This window comes from Aythya ferina (assembly GCF_964211825.1).
Source record: "Aythya ferina genome assembly, chromosome: Z".
NCBI lineage: Eukaryota > Metazoa > Chordata > Aves > Anseriformes > Anatidae > Aythya > Aythya ferina.
Genome location: NC_140299.1, coordinates 85,064,173 through 85,084,488, shown reverse-complemented (window position 1 = coordinate 85,084,488; position 20,316 = coordinate 85,064,173). Strand labels below are relative to the sequence as shown.

General features: G+C 45.6%; 1 protein-coding gene across 8 annotated transcripts in view; it reads left to right on the top strand.

The window, feature by feature from the left end:
• FRMPD1 (FERM and PDZ domain containing 1) overlaps nucleotides 1-20,316 on the top strand; it is a 43,319-nt gene that overhangs the window by 9,270 nt on the left and 13,733 nt on the right. For 5 of the 8 annotated variants that reach the window (XM_084504229.1, XM_084504233.1, XM_084504232.1 and 2 more), the window contains exons 2-8: nucleotides 4,266-4,409; nucleotides 9,139-9,243; nucleotides 10,024-10,181; nucleotides 11,771-11,873; nucleotides 12,008-12,053; nucleotides 14,832-14,939; nucleotides 18,462-18,557. In XM_084504229.1, coding sequence (XP_084360355.1) covers nucleotides 9,143-9,243; nucleotides 10,024-10,181; nucleotides 11,771-11,873; nucleotides 12,008-12,053; nucleotides 14,832-14,939; nucleotides 18,462-18,557 — 612 coding nt within the window. In that variant the 5' untranslated portion in view covers nucleotides 4,266-4,409; nucleotides 9,139-9,142. Of the gene's footprint in view, nucleotides 1-4,265; nucleotides 4,410-9,138; nucleotides 9,244-10,023; nucleotides 10,182-11,770; nucleotides 11,874-12,007; nucleotides 12,054-14,831; nucleotides 14,940-18,461; nucleotides 18,558-18,715; nucleotides 19,007-20,316 lie in introns of those variants that run through there. The other 3 variants (XM_084504231.1, XM_084504235.1, XM_084504238.1) reach the window with 3 other exon arrangements.

Genomic DNA, 20,316 nt, shown 5'->3' with positions numbered 1-20,316 from the left:
TGCAGGTTGCCCTTGCAGGTTTAATCCTGGTCCTTTGGACCAGCTATCTCCTCTGACCACATCTCAGAGAACATCTTTAGAAGCTATTATGTGGAATGTCTGTAAAATACTGTTTTGTCCCAGTGACTTGTCAGGACTGGCTGACCTTCAAAAGCTTTGCTGCAGAGACAGCCAGTCCTCCCAAAAGTGTCTTCTGATGCAGTTCAGGCTCACAATGACTACATTTGTCAGGAATTAGCTTAGTTTTCTACTGTCTGCCTGGAAAGCAAGGAATGGGCTTGCTCTCTGATGGCACATGCAGGAGAAGAAGGGTTTAAGAATCGAGGACAGACGTGACTAGTTTCACTGACACCTCTCTACCCCATAGAGGACCCACTCCATGACCCTGGCAGGTCACAGAGACATGAGTTTGGCTGTGTGAGAACCTGCCTGTTCTCTTGAACCTGCATCTGCCTGGTTCCACACCTGCTTACACTGTCAAGAGTGCAGAGCCATCCCTTGCCTGAGGGATCCCAAACTGTCCTGTAGGAGCCCAGCCTTCCTCCAGAGTCAGACGTGTTCATTGCCTGGGGATGACCTCAAAGAGCACCTGAGCTGAACCCTTTTTTCACTGTCCTTTTGATCTCTGAAAGCAGGTGGAAAAACTGGGGCTTTCTGACACTTCCTGACAGCAGAGAGGCTGAGTGTAAGCTAGAGTGTTTCTGGGCTGTTCTCCAAACCAAGATCAGCCACGTTGCACAAGAAAACACTCTGCTGCTGCAGTTTCTGCTTAGAGCTTGTGATGGCAGCACGTAGAAGGTGACTGGTCTCTAGGGAATAGCAGGCCTTAACGAGTTTGGGTAGCCTGTGCAGGGAGCAGCTCCACTTTGTCTCCAAACTGCACTGTCTGAGGATCAGTTGCCAGCTACATTGGAGGTAAAATTCTCCTGCACAAGCCTTTTTAGCAGGAATAGCTGCAGTTTGGATACCAGCAGGACTGTGGACTTGTTTATATTGCTGTGTCTCTGCCACGAGAAGGCAAAAGCAGAAGACATCTTGAAGTGCACAGCCGTGTCATGTTTTTTCACAGCTCATTCTCTAGTGGCTTTCACTGCTGTAGAGCACAGTATCCCCATAGCACTGCATGCAAGGCAGAGACACCTCTGCTCCTTTTCCAGGGGAGCTACTGAAGTTCAACATCATTAGGATTACGTTGAAGACCAAGAGATCTGATCAGGAAGTTAGCCGTCCATCAAAGGGCTCGGTGCTGGGGCCAGTCCTCTTTAATATCTTCATCGATGATCTGGACGAGGGCATTGAGTGCACCCTCAGTAAGCTTGCAGATGACACCAAGCTATGCACATGTGTCGATCTGCTTGAGGGTAGGAAAGCTCTGCAGGAGGATCTGGATAGGCTGCACCAATGGGCTGAGGTCAACTGCATGAAGTTCAACAAGGCCAAGTGCCGGGTCCTGCACCTGGGGCGCAATAACCCCAAGCAGAGCTACAGGCTGGAAGAGGAATGGTTGGAGAGCTGCCAGGCAGAGAAGGACCTGGGAGTGATGGTGGATAGTTGGCTGAATATGAGCCAGCAGTGTGCTCAGGTGGCCAAGAAGGCCAACGGCATCCTGGCTTGTATCAGGAACAGTGTGACCAGCAGGGCTAGGGAGGTGATCGTCCCCCTGTACTCGGCTCTGGTGAGGCCACACCTCGAGTACTGTGTTCAGTTTTGGGCCCCTCGCTACAAGAAGGACATGGAGGTGCTTGAGCGGGTGCAGAGAAGGGCGACGAAGCTGGTGAGGGGCCTGGAGAACAAGTCCTACGAGGAGCGGCTGAGGGAGCTGGGCTTGTTCAGCCTGGAGAAGAGGAGGCTCAGGGGCGACCTTATTGCTCTTTACAGATACCTTAAAGGAGGCTGTAGTGAGGTGGGGGTTGGCCTGTTCTCCCACGTGCCTGGTGACAGGACGAGGGGGAATGGGCTAAAGTTGAGCCAGGGGAGTTTTAGGTTAGATGTTAGGAAGAACTTCTTTACTGAAAGGGTTGTGAGGCATTGGAACAGGCTGCCCAGGGAAGTGGTGGAGTCACCATCCCTGGAAGTCTTGAAAAGACGTTTAGATGTAGAGCTTAGGGATATGGTTTAGTGGGGACTGCTAGCGTTAGGTCAGAGGTTGGACTCGATGATCTTGAGGTCTCTTCCAACCTAGAAATTCTGTGATTCTGTGATTCAAAGGATATGAAAAGATGCTGAGGCCTAATTAGCTTCAATGAATGGAGCAGTCTTGCACCTTCTGTGAGACTCAACAGCCCCATAAAGGACAATTGGGAAGAGGACAAGAGGTTATTTTAGGAACTTTGAGCTGCTCCTGAGGGACAACATACAGCTTTTTTTTAAAGATCTAACCTAGTATTCAGGTTTTGATCATGCACAAAAAGAGAGATTTGATTTAAATGAAAAATAGACAGAACCAACACAAAGCGCTGTATTTATGCTTTGGATCATGGCAGTGACTGACATTAAATCTTATTTGCCTGTATTTTCAACACCCCAGCTGCTGTGGAGGTTGCTGCTAGTATTTGGTCCATGGCATGCTAGGGTGGCCAGAGGCAAGGTTTCAGTGTCTTCCATGGTCATACAGTTCAGCTCAGCATGGCAAGGTTTCATGTCAGGGCTGCACAGTATTAGCTGGAGCTTAGGTGCCTGAACTATGTACTTCCATGATAATCTCTGCCTGCAAGCATTGTTGCAGAGTGACTAGGAAGCTGGCCTGAGGTTGGGAGGTTGAAGAAGCCTTAAAGAAGCTCTTTAAGCCTCCCTCTTGGGAGGTCGAAGAAGCTCTTTGTCAGTATATGTTATTGAACTGGGGAAGGAAAGGGTGCGCTATTTTGATTGTATTGTAGTCATCACTGAGAATGATGTTTCTAGAAGACCTGTGATTCAGGTCAGTGGCAGTAAGGCTGGAACACATCTAGAGATGTTTTATGACAGGTTATTTCAACTGTTTCTGTTTGTGCAGTTCTTTGCTTTCCTCAAAGTCTTGTTTTCCTCTAACAAAGTTTAAGGATCTTTTGGTATTATGATTCTGGTCCAGTCAAGCAGTTCCATGATGTGTTTGAGGACTTGATCCAAAAACGTTTCAAAATGGCAGGTGCAAGTGGGAAAAAGACTCCGGTGAGAGCTTTTCTGGGGATGTTTTGAAACAAAGAGGAGGTGCCAGTCACACAAGCTTGGTTTGTACATGCAAAGGGATGGATAACATTTTCACACACAGCACGTGTAGGTGCCTGCATGCCCAGGGGATACCCTGAGAAAGAAAACAAACCCTACTGCACTGAGTTTTGCACTGCTATAAGGAAATAACTGCCAAAGCATTCTCTTTTAAGATGCCTATCTCAAACGTTATGTTTTACAGGAAGAAGAGTGATTTTTTTTTTCTTCTTTTATATTCCATCAAGGGTTTCTGAGCGTTTGTGTTCATTCTTCAAGATTTTTGTCCTTGTCATGTGGACTCAGACTTCCTCCAGAAATCATTTTTTTATGAAGGGCAGCACAAGTATGGAAGGGAAAGTCTGTCCTTTCTGCAAAGAAGAAAAATATAAGGGGCAGGGATAGAGGACGGAGCGGCCACACTGTGACACACGTGTAACAGTGTCTAGGGCTGCCTACAGACAGAGAAGGTGAAATATTTTGACTGAAAGAATGATGTTAAGTGTAGATGATGAATGATTAGGCCTTGGCTTGAAATGTCCGATTTATGTCTTCCTGGCTGCAGAACTGCTATGCTTGTACTTGTGCTATGATTATTTCCCAGTCACCCATCTGGAAAGAGGCCAGATTTCCTATCCAATAATCTATTTCTTCCTTCAGAAAGTACTGTTTGATTGCAAGGATGCTCATTTCAGCTCAAAGATGCTGTTCAGAGGCAGGTGTAGGAGCAGTGTGGCTAGAATCACTTTTTGATTGTGCTGCATAAGAAAGAGCAGCCAAAAAAATGCTCATGAAAGAAATGAAGGGTTGAATTTTATGACCCTCTTTTCTGTCCATTGCTATGTGGTTGGGTAGTGAAAGGGGCCAAAACAGCTTCCGGGGAAGCAAAAGAGAAATCAACAAATATTGGTCCCATCCTTTCATCATTGTTAGGAAGAATGTAGTGAGTGGAAAATGTGAAGAGGAATAGAGATCCAGCTTGTGTTCAGACAAAATGTCTCATGCCTCATTTCTGTCAGCTTCCAAGCATCTCTTTTATATCTTGTTATTCTGATATTCACTTACTAATGTTTCTCTTGCAGCAGAGCTTCTGCCATGGATCAGCAGCTGCTGTCATCTCAGCATAACAAAGAATATCCCTGATGTGCTGAGTTTACTGTCTGAGCAGAAGATCAAGAGCTGAGGACTTACAAATCTTGCAGATTGAGTGGAAGACAGTGTGAAAGGTGATTGTTTCTTTGTCAATATTTGAAATACGAAGTGTTGATATTATTTATAACTTTTTGTAGATGCAAACATATTTTCTGATTCATTTTGCATTTGGTCCACCTGCAGCCCACAGTTCTTTACAGCATTTGAACAAGTAATGAGAATGGTGGCTACAGGCTTTCTGTAACTTGGAAGGTATGATATTAAAATTACTAATGAGCCGGCTTTGTAGAGCAGAGGTAGACTGGCAGATTATGTTTAGGGGTCTGGAAGCTGACCTGACCTTCACATCTTCGAAAGAAACAGCATTTTTTTTTTTAAACGTTTTTAGGTGCAATTAAAGTCATAATGAGTTAAATAAATCTGAGCCAGAGGATCTCAGTGCCACAGTTCTTCATTTCAGTAGGACTAAAACAATCACAGAATGCTTTGGATTGAAAGGGACCTTAAAGATCATCTAGTTCCAGTCCCCCTGCTGTGAGCAAGTACACCTTCCACTTGACACCTTCCATTAGACCAGTTTGTTCAAAGTCCCATCCAACCTGGCCTTAAACACTTCCAGGGATAGGGCATCCACGACTTCTCTGGGCAACCTGTTCAAATATGTCACCACCCTCGTATTAAAGAATTTATTCCTAATATCTAATCTAAATCTACGTTCTTTGAGTTTAAAACCATTGCCCATTGTCACTACACTACCAGCTAAAGAGTCCCTCCCTGTCTTTACCCCTTTAGGTACTGGAAGGCTTGTGTAAGTTTTCTCCAGAGCCTTCTATTCTCTAGGCTGAGCAACCCGAGCTCTCTCAGCCGGTCTTTGTAGGAGAGGTGTTCCAGCCATCGGAAGATTAGAGGATGAGAGCAGCCCTTTGGACGATCAGAGATAATTCTTGTGGCCCTCCTATGGACCTGCTCTAACAAGTTTCTGTCCTTCTTGTGCTGGGGGCACCAAAGCTGGATGCAGGGCTCCAGGCGGGGTCTCCCGAGAGAAGAGCAGAAGGGGAGAATCACCTTCTTCACCCTGCAGGCCATGCTGCTTTTAATGCAGCCCAGGATGTAGCTGGCTTCATGGGTTGCAAGATCCACTTGTAACCAAGTCTGTATTCATGTTTGGGATTGTCCCAACCCAGGCACAGGACCTTGCACTTGACCTTGGTGAACCTCATGTTTGCACGGGCCCACCTCTTAAGCTTGCCAAGGTCCCTCTGGATGCTATCCCTTTGTACAGCATGTCAACTGCATTACACAACTTGATGTCATCTCCAAAAATGTTGAGAATCACAGAATTTCTAGGTTGGAAGAGACCTCAAGATCATCGAGTCCAACCTCTGACCTAACACTAACAGTTCCCACTAAACCATATCCCTAAGCTCTAAACGTCTATTAAAGACTATCTAAACGTCTATCTAAACGTCTTTTCAAGACTTCCAGGGATGGTGACTCCACCACTTCCCTGGGCAGCCTGTTCCAATGTCTAACAACCCTTTCAGTAAAGAAGTTCTTCCTAAGATCCAACCTAAAACTCCCCTGGCGCATCAGCATTATGTCATTCTCCAAGTACCTGTATTTGGATTTTGCAACTTGGGTGATGTAGCTTGCTGGTGAAGATTGAGGCAAAGAAGTTGAGTTCTCCATGTTGATTGTAGGCAGGTCTCCTGTACCACTCATTGTGGGGTGCACAGTTTTTTATCTATCTTTGTTGTCCTGTGTACTTGAAGAAACCTTTGGATTATTTTTTCACATCTTTGGCCAAGTTCTGCTCCATCTGTGCCTTGTGGTTCCTGGTACACTTCCAGTGTTCTCAGGCCATCTCTCTATAATCTTTCCAGCATGTGTATCTCCTGCCTCTGCACTTTGTTTTTGCTTTGAGTTTGGCTAAGAGGTTTTGACTTAGCTAAACTGGTCTCCTGTCTTCCCTGCCTGACTTCTTGCATGTCAGGATTGAGAGCTCTTGTGCCCGAAGAAAAATGTCTTTAAATATCTCCCAGCTCTCATTCTCCCTTTCATCTCTTAGGGCAGTTTCCCAAGAGATCCCATGAACTAGTCCCCTAAACAGCCTAAAGTTTGTCTTTCTGAGGTTTAGGGTGTTAACTCTACTTTTTGCCTATCCTGTATCGCTCAAGATTGAGAATTCTGCCAGGGCATGTTCACTACAGGCCAGGCTACCTGCAGTCTTGAGCTGTCCCGTAAATTCTTCCACATTGGTGAATAACAGGTCTGGCAACATCTCTCTTCTTGTTGGTCTTCCCATCATCTGTACTAAGAAGTTATTCTCAACACACTACAATAGTCTCCTTGACTGCTTGCAGTTTGGTGTGCCACTTTTCCAGCAGATATCAGGTTGGTTGAAGTCCCCTAGCAGGGTCAGGGCCTGTGAGCATGATATTTACTGTTGCTGAAGAAAGAACTCCTCTCAGCATCCTCTCCTTGATTGAGTGGCCTGTAGTAGATATAAACCACAAATTTTCCTTTGTTGGCTTAGTCTCTGTTTTTCATCCATAAGCTCTCAATCTGTGCGTTGCTGTTCTCTGTGCAGCCAGTTCCATTTTTTGCATAGGGCATTTCCCATACCTTTCCTTCCTTGCCTATCCCTTCTGAATGGTTTATAGCCATTGCTTGCTGCACTGCAGTCATTTGATTCATGCCATCAAGTTTCTGTGACAGCAATCAAATTGCAGTTTTCTAGCTGGGCAGTGGCTATCAGCTCCTCTTGTTTGTTACCACATACTGTGTGCATTTGTGTATAACAGCACTTCATTTGGGTCTTTGACTGCCTAACCTTTTTCACAGAACCTATTTTGGAGGGTTGGGAGTCATTCCTTACTACCCTGGTAGATGCACTTTTTCACCACGTTGCTTGTGTCACACCCCATCCCATAGGTTTCACAGTAGGAGGTATAAGCACAAGGAACAGGTTGGCTGAGTGACCATTTTCATATTGCTTAACTAGAACTTTTAATTAGAAGATCCAGAATGAGCCATTCACTTCACTGATTATTTCTGGAACCACATATGTTCAGAGTTCTAGCATTAGTAGACATCAGTACTCTAGATCAGTTTTACCAGAGACAGGTTTAAGTTTATGGACTTCATTTAGAGAAATTCATTTGAGATCATTTATGAACTCAATTTAAGTTTGTGAGCTATGTGCAGAAGCTTGCACTGGCCACTCAGTTTTCTGCTTCCTTACTGCTCTACGTTTAATTTCTGTGGTTATATTAATCCCAGGAAACCCCTCACAATGAGGTGATATACTAGTTATCTGCCTTCCGAAGGCAGTCAAGGGTCAATTCTTGAAGGACAAGAAAATCATCAGCAGGAGCGAGCATGGATACACATTGGGGAAGTCATGCTTCATTAATATGATAAGCTTCTATGATGAAATGACCAACCTGATGGATGAGGGGAAAGCAGTGGGCATTATCTACCTGGACTTTTTAAGGCTTTTGACACTGCCCCCCATGAGAACCTCATAGAGAAGCTGCTGATGTACAGGTAAGATGGGCAGACAGTGACGTGAATCAAAAACTGGCTGAATGGCTGGGCCCAGAGTTGGAAGTTCACGTTGGAAGCCAGTAACTAGCGCTGTATACTAGGGGTCAATACTGGGTCCAGTCCTGTTTTAGTGTTGTCATTAATGATCTGGATGATGGGGCAGAGTGTACCCTCAGCAAGTTTGCAGATGACAAAACCAGGAGGAGTTGCTGATAGGCTAGAGGGTCATGCTGCCATTCAGAGGGACCTTTACAGGCTGGAGAAATGTGCTGTTGGGTTAGGAGCCTCCCAGAGTTCAATAAGGGGAAGTGCCAAGTTCTGCCCCTGGAGAAAACCAGCTCTGGGCACCAGGACATGCTGGGGGCCACCCAGCTGGAAAGCAACCTGGCAGAAAATGCTTAGGGGGCCTGGTGGACGCCAAGTTGAACATGAGCCAGCAATGAGCCTTCACTGTAAAGAAGGCCACCTGTACTCTTGGCTACATTAGAGAAAGAAAGTATTGCCAAGCAGGTCGAGGAAGGTGATCCTTCCCGTCTCTCCAGCACTTGAGAGGCCACACCTAGTGCGCTGTGTCCAGTTCTGTGTTCCCCAGGGCATTCATGGAGCTGCTGGAGAATATCCAGCAAAGGGTCATGAAAACAATAAAGGAAATGGAGCGTCTGTCTTATGAGGAAAGGCTGAGAGAGCTGAAACTGTTCAGGCTGGAAAACAGAGTGCCTGAGAGGAAATCTCAATATGTATAAATACCTGAATGGAGGGTGCAAAGATGGAGCCAGAATCTTTTTCAGTGCTGCCCAGTGCCAGGACAAGAGGCAGTGGGCACAATCTGAAACACGGGAGGTTCCCAGTGAACATCAGGAAGCACTTTTCAACTGAGCAGTAGTAGCACTGGATGCCCGGAGGGGTTTAGAGTCTCCCTTTTTGGAGATATTTAAAACCATCTGGATGTGGTCCTGGGCAGGACCACATTAATTGGAGATCCCAGGCATTTCCCATAGTCATAAGAAAGCTCAGTTTTCCCTTTCTGAGAGAACAAATTGCAGGATCCAGATACCTTGAGAAAGGACTGCAGAGACTACTAGGTTGTTCTCTGCTATGAGAATTTAATGCAGTATAACCACCACTCTGGACAAAACAAAAGTGCAGGCACGGGAAACAGGAGTTGTGAGTTGGTGGTGTTAAATCTTCTAGGCACTGTTCAGACTTTTCTATCTTTTATGATTTTTTTTTTCCTGTGATTTCTATCACTTTCAGATAAATGGAAGATTTGGAGACTAACTTAATCCAGACACGTAAAGCATGTCGAATAGAGCAAATGGTAGCGAAATGGCTTCATCGCTCCCGGGATGGTGCGTCCAGGTAAACATTGTATTTGTTGATCAGCTTTGATCAGAGACAGCACAAGCTTGTTTCCAGTGAACGTGGAGAGTCATAGGTCGCAGTTCTCGCTCAGTGTTACAGTTCCTTTAAAATATGCATACTGCATTCCATAGAAATAAGCAGTGTTTTCAAGCATCTCCCTCATTTTCAAGTGGGCCAAATGTTCCTTCTTTCACCCATTCCTATTTTGTGAACCATACCTACAGAAACACAATACTGTTCAATGTGAAATGTGCTTCTCTTGAAGATGGGCTTGTAACTCTTGTGTCTTGCCATTGGCCCAGGTCTTAAGGACAAGGCAGTGTTGCATTTGCAAGAGATCGTGGCCCGTATCTGCTTTGCTTTTCTAAGGTCTGTGAATCAAAATTAAACTGGATGGAATCCTGGCAGGAGCTGAGAGCTGCAAATTCTCTCACCACATTGCTGGGTGAAGGTGTTGCTTGGACCCATGGAGGTCAGGGCTTGCTGTGGGGCTCACCTGGATTTCTCCTTCCGTGCAACCACTGGACTGAGGTGGCTGAAAGAGTTGTGGCTGCAACTGCCTGGTACTGCTGGCCTGTTATCTTCACACTTCCCTGGAGCCCAGGGGAGCACTGCTGGCCTGCCCACCATGGAGACTCCCATGGGTACCCAAAAGAGTTCTGACCTCTATGTATATTTGTGCAGCCCATTGAAATCGGGGGGTTGTGGAATCTAAGCCCCTTTGATAACATTTTTTCTGACTATATCTTAATTAATCACCAATTTCTTGTCTCACAGTGGCAGACTGCCTGTGACAAATGCCACCACGGATGGCAGAGGCCAGCCTGCCAGCCATGTCAGGCTCACTGTCACGGTGTACAAAGACTTGGTCCTCCATCACTATGGCTTTGAGATTTGCCCAAACCTTCCTCTTACAATTGCATCTGTCACTGCAGGTAAGCACCATTTTCTTCTCCCTACAAGCATATGTGTGAGAAGCCTGAGCTGTCCCAAATAGCCTTTGTGATAAACTTCTGCCAGATGCCTATGGTTAGCACGTGAACCTTGATCTCTGAAGAGAGAAAGCCTGTGTGCCCGTGACATGCAGAGTGCTTGAACTGATTGAGTCTGATTTCTCACAGCACAGAGGAAATCTAAAACAGTGCCAGCTTCACCATGAATTGTTTGGTTGCACTCAGACACAGCTGATCTTGAGAGACACAAAAAGCTGTTTGAAAGAAAAGTTCTTTTTGGAGTTGAATTTGAAATGCCAAGGAAGAATTTTATCTAATCTTACAGTTCTTACTCTGCAGTGAGATCCTGTTGCCGAAAATGCTGTCTGGGCTTAATGCCCTGTAATAGAGAGAGGATCACTGCTAGATACAGGCAGTCTAGCTGGAGTTCTGCTTAGGTCGAGCAAATCAACTCTTCCCCATAAGAAGGGACATAACTCTGCTTCTAAGGTGTTTTTTGTTGTTTGTTTGTTTGTTTGTTTGTTTTTCCTAATAGATACACAAAAATCTTGCTTTGTACCCCCATTGGTAACAGTCTGACAGCCAGAGGAAAAACTGCCCAAGCTGGACAGGTAGATGGTGTGGGAAAGGTAGCTGAAGAGTGGTCTGGGCTCTGACTCCAGCAGGCTATGTAGGCTGTGACATCCCCCCATGTGAAACCTGTGACTAAATTAGCTGAATATTCAAGGGTAAAAAGTGTAGATGGAGTGGTTTTTGTTAGGCTCTTCTTTTTTCCTAATCTGAAAGCATCAGTGTTTTAATAAAACAGACACAGAGAAACTTGTCCTTTTAAGTCTTGGCCATGGCTAAAAGTCCTGTGTTTAATTCCAACCCTTTGTCTTTGTGTTCTGTGTTTTTCTGTGTGCCAGGGTGCTGGGTGCTAGTGTGCTATGTGGGCAAACCTGTCTGGTTGAGAAATAAAATACCTTGACCAGTAGGCTTGTGGTAATGGAGCCAGGGGCTGCCTGCACAATTCTGTTCTTCAGACCAGAAGTCTGCCTGCTCTGTAGCCTCTTGGGTCCTGTGGCTGTTAGTCTTCAGAAAACCTCTTTGTGGGTCTTCCCAGCAACCAGTGTGGTTGAAAAGACCTCCATGCTCTCCTGGGTGGCCAAGGGCCATCATTATGCCAGGAGCATAGCCTCTCTCTCCCAGGGAGAGGTGTAGCAGGCAGTCTGGTGATCCCTCTCAGTCATCCTGTGGCCTCCCAAGATCCTATGAACATCCCCACTATGCCCAAGGCACACAGTGCCTGTGAGTGCTATATAATGCACTGTGACAATGGACAAGGCACGCACAAGAGGGTTGCTAAGAGGTTTGGTGGCCAGAGAGCAGCCCAGGCTAGGTGGTGTGAATACAGGCTGAGTGTACCAGCTCACATCAGGGCCCCAAGCCTCTTGGCCCCTTTTTATTTTGCCACACAGAGGGAGTTGCTGAGGCAAGCGGGTGGTGGGTGGGAAGAGGAGAGCTCAGTGTGCATCCCCCGGGAAGGAGGTCTGCCAGTCCATGACTAACAATGTGCCAATTGTCCACAGGGAGCACTGCTGATGGGAAGCTGCTGCCAGGTGACCAGCTCCTCCGGATAAACTCCACCATGGTAGAGGACATGTCCATTGAACGGGTGGCTGACATGATCAGGTATGGTCCTGTTCACCCTGTCCGGACAAGGGGACGGGGGCAAAGAGTGGAAGTGTGGGAACCCACTTTCACCAGGGTTTACAACGGTACGAGCAGCTGCTGACCCTGGCTGATTGCATCTGTCTCTGTTACAGGGAGGCTGGTGACGAGCTCTTCCTAACCGTCCTGCGCAGCACGTCGGTAAATGGCTTCTCAAGCACTCTCAGCAGCTGTGCTTCCCATCCTGGGCAGCCCTGGGAAGGTGGGGCAGATGGGGTGGCTTGCAGGATGCATGGGCTTGGCCGAAGCTGTGAGGGAGCTGCAAGGAACTACTGTGCACACCTGTGCCTTTTGAAGAGCTTCTAGCGATAATCAGTGGTAATGCCTCACAGCTCCCCTGGTCAGGGGGCAAGAGCCCCCACAGAATCTGCCCCATGCGGGGGGCTCAGTGAGTGATTTGGAGCTAGAGGCATCCTGAGAAGGGCTCAGGAGGTGCCTGGCCATGGTTCTGCATCAGCCGCCTGTGAGCCAGGAGGGCATGGCCATGGGGAGGCCTCCCCCAAGGCCACAGGCATCTCACCCAGCATGCCATGTCTCGTGCCAGCCTGCCAGGAGCAGCATGGGTGCTACCCACGTGCCACAGCTGTCTTGGCCCCAGAGGGGTCAGGAAGCCTTCTACACTCCAGGACTTGTAAGGCAAATGCTGAGGCTGTGGAATCCCCCACCACCACCCTGCCCTCACCCTCAGTGCTCCTTTAAAGCTCTTGAGTTTTTCTCAAGCCTCGGGTGCTTTCTAGCACTCCTTCTGACTGTGGGAAAATGTTTATCCCTTTTTCTCTGGGCTCTGCCTGCCTATTCAGTACTGAATCACCTGAGGATTCAGTACTAATCACCTGAGGATTTCCCCTTGATAGTTCAGCAGGCCCTGTGACTGAGCTGAGCAAAGGGCTGGCCTATAAATTCCTCCCCTGCTCTTTACTCTTCCATCTCTCTCCTGAGCAAGCAAGCCTGCTTGTGCCGGCTGGGTTGTGCTTCCCTGATCTATCTCTAGGAAGGTCTGGGACCTGGGTGTTGATCCTACTTTGGGAAGAGAAGCCAAGTTTTAGTACAAACTTTAGTGCTGGTTGCCCATTCCTACAGTGTAAAAATCACCAGCAGGGGTGTACTGCCAGCATAAATTGTGTGCCAACATAGATTTCAAAGTGGGTAAAAGCTGAGCTGCAAAGCAAGGACAAAATTGGGTTTGTGTGCTTTTTGGCTTCTTTTGATGTATGACAGCGGCCTGTAGGAGATAATTTTTTTTTCCCTCTAGCAAAGCATTTTGGGAAGTTATTTTCGTTTGATTGTTTGGACTTTTAAATTTAGCTCCGTTCTTTGAAAAAAGAAAAATGTTTGGTTTCCTTCAGAATTGTTGCTGGAGCTCTCAGGCTTAAGGTTAATGAGGTTTCTTGACAGTTCAGTGAAAATGCACTAAAGACAAAGCCTCCTAAATACCTTTTTCCTGCACAAAGTCTCCTAGGTGTTGGCATTGAACAGATGTGCACAAAGCCAAAGTAACAGAAAAGTGTTAGGCAAATCCCATGAGTGGTGGCTTCCTGTCTTTTATTAATTTGATTTCCCATGTCCAGTACATCAGTAAGTCTTGCCAATGCTTGGTCTAGCTTTGGAGATAAAAGATAAATGAGAGATGTACAAGACTTGAATGTCAGCCAGCAAGGGGAAATGCAACTGCTTTTCAGAGAAAAAGAGATTAGAAAAACCCTTTATGAGATTTGGAAAAACCCTTCACAGGCCTTTATGCATTGCTTTAGAAGCAAATGGGACACAAATCCATTTTTGTCTTTTCCTTTGCAGGTCACTTTAAGGACACCTCCAAGTACAGCCACAGCTTATCTCTTGGGTTTGGGGTTGGCTCTTGCCCCACTCTGAAGGCAGCTGTGCTTAGAGCTGAGAGGTAACAACTCTCACTGATGGCTATCAGACCCTCTGACGTGGCTGCTCTGGCCATGCCAGACAGGATGGTCCAGGCTTTCCTGGGAGTAGCTGATGGGCATGATGCTCTCTGTGCCCTGGCAGTCTCTAGAAGGACTTGCTGGCAGGGCACAGAGACTCCTGCCCACCTCTCTTCCTCTGTCCTTGCCAAATGCGCTTGGAATAAGATGATTCTGTGGCAGGCTGGGAGGCATTTGTGCCTCTGCTGAGACTGTGATAAGTGCTCCACCTGGAAGCTGTTTGGGTGGATACTAAGAGATGCTGTCTCTGATCAGCTGTTGGCATCTCTGTAGGGAATATCGTGGTTTACAAGAGGAGGGACCTATTGGTACAAAAACCTAGTGGTTCCGGTTCCTAAGCTCATGTTATCTCTTGTGAAAGTGTCATGGTGAAATTGTGGTTATGTGACAGCAGCACGATGACATCAAGTTGTCTTTTTAGCCTTGCAGTTTTCTTAAAACACTTGCAATAGGTCAGTATGCTCTAGAAATTGCATCAGTGCTACATACACTGCTGTGTTCATGTGATATGCTGATAGAAGAGTTTTCGTCTATGACTTCAAGCACTCTGTGTGTGACAGTTTATGGTATCCTGTGTTGATACCCATCACAAGCCAGCTGTTGGGTTAACAGGTTTTCTGCAGGATCCTGGTTTCGTTGCAAGAGCTGGGCAGATGCTTAAACACAGTAACTGTACAAATATGTAGCGAAATTGGTTGTGCACAGTATGTGTTGCATGTTTGTCCACTTGTTATTGGGCAGCTGGGTTTGGGCTCAGTGACTGCCCAGATAGGTCTGAAATCCTGCAGCATGCCTGGATTGTGCAGGAAGATGAGAGGCTCCTAACGTCTCCCGCTTCTGTAGGTGCGAGGTGGTGTGGTGGAAGCAGCATTGGCTGTGATTGCACCCATGACTATACTGTGGGCTGCTCCTTCTGTGCATGGGTACAACAGGCCAAGCTGCCAACTGAGTGCTGTTATCTTTTCAGGGTGGGCCTAAGTCATCGTTCCTCACTGCAGAGAAGAGGGCAAGGCTGAAAACAAACCCTGTGAAAGTACGTTTTGCAGAGGAAGTGCTGGTGAATGGACACACACAGGTCAGTGGGGTATGGCTGCACACGGGCACTGTGAGCACTGTGTGCTGAGAAGAAATGGGTCCCATGCTGGGCTGGGTCAACATGGCCAGGACCCACAGAGTGGCTGTACCTTCACTGTGCTTGTCTGACTTGGATTTTCATCCAGGCATTTGGTCCCACCTTGTTTCCTGTGCTCCTCGGTGAAGTGCTGGCATCTCCAGAAGGCTTTATCTTTCATTTTCTTATTAGGGCTAATGAAAAATATCTGCATGTGCTACTTCTATCCTTTTGCCACTTAAAGTTTAAGTAAACTTTATGCAAGCATTAGACAGCTGTGACACTGCCACCAAGGGATGTACTAGTCATCTCTTGAATTGCCATTCTCTCCGTAGTAAACCTAGACTAAAGTTTGGGCATGACAAATCCTAACCCTAAAGATAAGAGGTGAATCCTGCTGTCAGTGCTGGTTCTTTTTCTGCCAAAGTACCTGGGTTATCTCCTCCTGGCCCTGGCCAAATGTATCGTGGCCCTGAAAAACTGCAGACTCCTGTTTCAGTAAATACACCGCTCTTATGATCTTAATGGAGCATTAATGCTGATGACTAAATTATCTCTATGGCAATTGGAAGGAACCCAGAAGCTGCCTTTTGCAGTTGAAACCTGAAACATAACAATTATGTTTAGAAACATAAATTGTTGATGAGCCTAAGCACTACCCAGCCTCCATTTTATGTTACGAGCGCAGTACGTATTTCCATACAGCTGAATGATATGCAAGAGTCAGGTCCCTCAGGATCATGAAGTCAGCATCAGTCAATGCATTACTAGAACCTGTGGGCCTAGCTGTAATCTGGAGTAAATCAAGCTTGTACCAGACAAAACATGAGGTGTACACGCTTAAGCAATAGGTGAGGCTTTCAGAATGAATTTGTAGTAGTCTATCAGAGCCTGCATGAAAGGAGAGAAATCCCATCTGGATATTCTGGTCAGCTAATTGGATCTGACCAGGAAAGTGATGATACTTAAATTGTAGATGAGAATTTATATATAGATTTCAAGTTCTGGCTGCACAAGGTGATATTCATATGACAATATGTGGAGCTACTAGAAAAATATTGGATTAGGTTTAAACCAGCACAACTTTTCTGAAATTGTTGGAGGAAGCAAAGGCTGTCAAAAATGTGATGTGTTCATGTTACTTAGCATGAAAGAGTTAGAGCTTGTGCTCAGGAGCAGTGGCAATGTTTGCTCATTTTTCTCAGTGGTGACTGTAAGTTGTTTGAACCCAACAAAACAGGCAGTGGAGAAACAAGGAACAAAATTCAGAAGTGTCTTTATATTCTTACTTGTGGTACTTACATGGCATATGGACTCACTATCAAAAGCAATTAAGGTTGTGAGATTTATAAGGTGTTGCACAGCAAATGAAACATAAGAGAGGTCATCTTCAAAATGCCATTTTCAACCTTGGGAATGTCGTGAGAAGTAGAATGAACTGCTTTAAAATTGGAGGAATATGCTGCTTCGAGAACATAAAGATGTGCTGAATGTCAAGTCCAAGGATGGAGGAGTAAGCTTTCTCAGGACAGAAGAACAAGAACAAGGCTAAAAACAAGAAGGAAGGTGCAAATAACCTCTACTAAAGGAAGAACTCTAGACAGCTCCAGAAAGAATATAATATGTTCCCAGTTCTTTCACAGAGCATTCAAGGGAGGTGCTTTTTTGGTAGCATGGATGATTTAAGTATGTCTCGAGCTGAAGGCATGGCTGCTGCCAGTGGGAGGAAAGTGTCAGAGTGGGAGGTTAGTGCCCAGTAACAGGAAGATGTCTTTTCTGACAGCCATTTCTCCTTCTCTGATAAGGCGGGAGGATAGCTCTCAGCTTTTCTGTATCTGTCAGGTCTTCCTATGCTATGTGGGAACCAGACAGTGGGCATATCTGGGCCATGTGCAGCTGTTGAACTAGCCGGAGATACCTGGCAAAGGTATTTGTTAGGCTCTCCTTCCCTTGCTCTGTCCTGGGAACATACTTACAGAATAAGTGGTGCCATAAAAGACAGTTGTAAAAGTAGAGAAAGATTTTCATTTGATAGGCTTGAGGAGTGGAGCCATGTGAACCTCATGAAGTTCAGAAGGGCCAAGTGCAAGGTGCTGCACCTGAATTGGGGCAATCACCAATCAGAACAGACTGGATGATGAATGCAGCCCTATGGAGAAGTATATGAGGATATTAGTGGATGAAAAATTATATATGAGCTGGCAGTGTGTGCCTGCAAAAATCTAGTCATATACTAATATCCACTCTGGTGGTTTTACCTGTCTGGGCAGCCCAAATCCACCATAACTCAAAAGAAAAGCAAGAAGAAGGTATGATGGAAAGAAAAAAGAAAAACAAGTCACAGGTTGAGATAAGGATAATTTAATTAAAAGGAAAAGGAAGAGGGGAAAAAACAAGCAAAGGCTGTGTGGAAGCAGAGAGAGAAGAAAAAAAAATCTACTTTCCATCAGTAAGCGATGTTCGGTCACAGACTGTGATGCAGGGCCCTAATAAGCGTAACAGTTGTTTGCAAGGAGAGATGTCTTCATAATGAGATCCCCCCATCTCGTTCCCCTTCCCTACCTTTTATTGCTGAGTGTGACACTGTATGGTATGGAATATCCCTTTTGTTTAGGTCAGCTGCCCTGGTGGTGTCCCTTCCCACCTCTTGCCCACCCCCAGCAGGGTGGCTCTGTGGGGTTTGGAGGGAGTCCAGCCAGCACTGCTCAGCAATAGAAAAAACACTAGTGTGATACCAACGCTGTTCTAACTGCATGTGCAGAGCACAGCACTGTGTGGTTTGCTGCAGGAAAGGTAGCTCCATCCCAGCCAGACCCAGCACACCTACATAAACAGAAGCATGGCATCGAGGGAGGTGATTCTCACCCTCTTCAATGGTCTCATGAGACTCTGCCTGGAGTGCTGTGTTCAGCCCAGGAAGCAAGACACAGACCTGCTAACGTAGGTCCAGTGGAGGGTCACAAAAATGATCAGAGGGCTGGAACACCTCTCGTGTGAAGAAAAGCTGAGAGGGTTGTTCAGTGTGGAGAAGGATCTTAGGAGACCTTATTGCAGCCTTTCAATATTTTCAATGGGGGTTTATAAGAAAGATAAAGAGAGGCTTTTTACCAAGGCCTGTAGTAATAAGACAAGGGGGTAACAGTTTTAAACTAAAAGAGGGTTGATTTAGATTAGACGTAAGGAAAAAATTTTCTGCTGTGAGGGCAGTGAGGCACTGAAACAGGTTACCCAGAGAAGTTGTGGAAGCCCCGTCCCTGGAGATGTTCAGGGCCGGCTTGGACGGGGCTTTGAGCAACCTGATCTAGCAGAAGGTGCCCCTCCCTGTGGCAGGTGGATTGGATCTAGGTGGTCTATAAAGGTCTCTTTCAACCCAGACCATTCTATGGTTTATACTAGGATGTATTGTGTCAGGCAGAGCAGCCTGGTGCCCAGAGGCATAATGTCTAATGATTAATTACTGTTTTCTTTTTTGTTGATGTTCTGCAGGGGAATTCTCTTCTTTGTATGCCAAACGTTCTCAAGGTATACTTGGAAAATGGGCAGACAAAAGCTTTCAGGTTTGAGACAAGCACTACTGTAAAGGTAACTTGGTTATCTGTCTTCATTCCCACCACCTCTATTCAGTCCAGTTGCAACAGTGCGTGTAGTGGAACTTGCAACCTCTTAGTTGCACTGGCCAGCTGGTGCCAATTGGATTGCCAACTGCTGCTGATCAAGCTGGATTTTCCTTGTCCTTCCTGAAGGGGAAGCGTTACTTTGGTTCTTTTTCTTCTCAGCAACTGGTTTTCACAGAACTTACAGGAGCTTGGCTAGGAGACCACTACAACTTTGTTAAGTGTGGTTGAAGTTGTGCAAGAAGACAGCTTGCTTGGAGGACTGACAGATCACCAGCTGTCCACACAAACTTTGCTTTCCTAGGAAGCCACATGACCAAATGCAGAGGAGAAGGTTGTTTAATACAGCACTGATGATGTGCATACCTGAGAAGGAGAAAAAGTTTCCTGGTCTGGGACGTGGAGAGTGGAGTCCAGGTGTGGGTATTGTGTGAGCTCAGCAAGTGCACTTTTGCCTTGTTATTTGAAGCCCACGTCCATGTTGCAGCCTCATTTCTGCATTGGTGAAAACATCTTCCCTGCAGGGACTTGAAAACCAATGAACCCCTTGAGATGAAAAGCAGCACCACCTCCCTAGGATTAGTTGTGCTTGGAAGCATCACAGATGAGTTAACCATTATTCTCTTCAAAGTACAAGGCACCAGATTCTAAAGCCATTAATACAACACTTTCCATAATTGTCTTATTTAGATTGAGGCCTAAAAACTGATTTTTTTTCTGGCCTGATCTGCAGTGTTGCTCACTGTTTCTGTTGGAGTTAATGAACTTGGCTCGTTGACATTGATAGCAGGCCGTAATTTCTTTTAAGTGTTAAGTATTATCCTGCAGCAGTGCAGTCACTGTGGAAAGATATGTGATGACCAGACTAGAGATAATTGGGCTGGAAGAATATTCAGGGCAAAGCAAGGAGAATTTATTTGTAATGCAATGAAAATTTTCTTGAAGAAGAATTTTATTGTCTGCTTCATCCCAACTTCACAAAACTGTTGTGGTCTACTCATGCAGTGAAGTCCCTGCAAACCTTGTGAGAATCATTTGCTGAGCAAATAAAAAGAAAAAAGTGTAATAAAACAAGGAGGCAGTGAGGAGGTGGGGCATGAGTTGAAAAAGGATTTGAATGTACACCTGCAAGGGATTTATTTCTAAAAGATGGATTAGCTCCTCATGTTTGACTTGAGTTTCTCACCTCTAACCTGGAACAACCTTTTTTGTACCGGAGTTGAGTGAAACCCTCACCAGCATCCTCACAGTAACACTCAAATGTGTAAAATACTTCCTGAAATAATTGTTTTCTAAAGTTCCTTTGTTGTGTTAGAGATCCTTGCATAAAACTGATACAAGTCAAATATTTATGCTCACCCCATGAGAACTGAATGCATTGAAGGAGTTCTGTTTCAGTTTGTACTTAGTCAAGCCTTTCATAATGTTTTCTGTTTGCCAAAAACCCATTTATTTCCATGATGCTTAGTATTCCAACAGAACTCTTCATATAACTGAAATATTACATCAAATTTGGTAAGATTTTCACTAATGATTATGGTTTCAAATTCTTGGGGTTTGGTGGAGAAAAATGTTTTTCACCAATTCTTTTCACTTTCTTCAAAAAGTATTGTAGAGTTCTAGAAAGCTAGAATGGTTAACAGCAAGCAATTGAACTGAAGGTGACAAAGTGTTCAAAACCACCAAACTTAAAAACTGTAATGCAAAAACTTTGGACATGAAGCAGC